The sequence below is a fragment of the Emiliania huxleyi genome (genome assembly GCF_000372725.1).
Source record: "Emiliania huxleyi CCMP1516 unplaced genomic scaffold EMIHUscaffold_26, whole genome shotgun sequence".
Lineage (NCBI taxonomy): Eukaryota > Haptophyta > Isochrysidales > Noelaerhabdaceae > Emiliania > Emiliania huxleyi.
Window position 1 is genome coordinate 887,775 of NW_005200088.1, and position 1,070 is coordinate 888,844.

General features: G+C 66.5%; 1 protein-coding gene across 1 annotated transcript in view; it reads left to right on the top strand.

Moving 5' to 3' along the window:
- Window positions 1-1,070, top strand: part of EMIHUDRAFT_450486 (hypothetical protein) — a gene marked incomplete at its 5' end in the record, with an annotated part of 7,069 nt that overhangs the window by 531 nt on the left and 5,468 nt on the right. The window contains 3 exons of the mRNA XM_005777612.1: window positions 67-168; window positions 399-432; window positions 507-556. Of these exons, the coding sequence (XP_005777669.1) occupies window positions 67-168; window positions 399-432; window positions 507-556 (186 nt within the window). The remainder of the gene's footprint in view (window positions 1-66; window positions 169-398; window positions 433-506; window positions 557-1,070) is intronic.

The following is a 1,070-nucleotide window of genomic DNA, read 5'->3' on the forward strand; positions in this document are numbered from 1 at the left end:
CCCCACACAGCACCGCCTTCCCGCCCCGAGGCTGGCGCACGCACGGCGCAGGTGAGCGAGGCGCAGGCGGACGAGCTGGTGCAGTGGGAGGAGGCGCAGCGCTACCCGCTCGCGGCCGAGGCGGTGGGGGTGCACGTGATGGCGCGCGAGACGCAGCTGCGAGAGATCGTGGCGTCGTGCGAGGGCGGCCGGGCGTAGAAGCGGAGCATCTCCCCATCTCTCCCCGTATCTCCCCATATCTCCACATATCTCCTCCCTCGCAGGTGCGACAGAGCATCTCCCCGTATCTCCCCATATCTCCCCAGATCTCCACAGATCTCGTGCCTAGACGCCGAGCATACGCCCCCTCCTCTTCCAACCAGCCGGCTGGACACGTATTCCGCCGCCGGCGACCGAAGCCATCCGTAGCCATCCGCAGTTGTGTCGCCTGCGGTCACGAGGCGCTGTGAAGACACGGGCACGAGCCCCCGTCCTCCCGCGCTGAGGCTGGCGTGTTCCGCGCGCAGGCAGCTGGGGCGAGGCGGTGCCGCGGCTGTACTACCACGCGGACCGCGAGGTCGCGGCAGCGAGAGAGAGAGCTACACACTCTCGCACTGGAACTTGGTATTGATGTTAACTTGTGATGAGTATGAGCGAGGTCGCGGCAGCGGCAGAGAGCTACACACTCTCGCACTCTTTCCTGTTGTTAATGTTCTTGTGATGGGTATGAGCTAGGTCGCGGCAGAGAGCTACACACTCTCGCACGGTCGGTGGGGCATCTCCGCCAACCTCGCCGCCGACGCGCTGCCCGGCGACCTCCCCGCGCGCGCCGGGGATGGAGCCGCCGCCGCCGCCACCGACACGCGCGGGCGAGCGAGGCGGCTGCATCGCAGCTCCTCTCCCCGTCTCTCCCCATCTCTCCCCATCTCTCCCCATCTCCCCCCATCTCTCCCCCTCTCTCCCCTCACCTATCCCCATCTCTCCACATCTCTCCCCATCTCTCCCCATCTCTCCCCATCCCTCCCCATCTCTCCCCATCTCTCCCCACCTCTCCCCATCTCTCCCCATCTCTCCGCATTTCCCCATCTCCT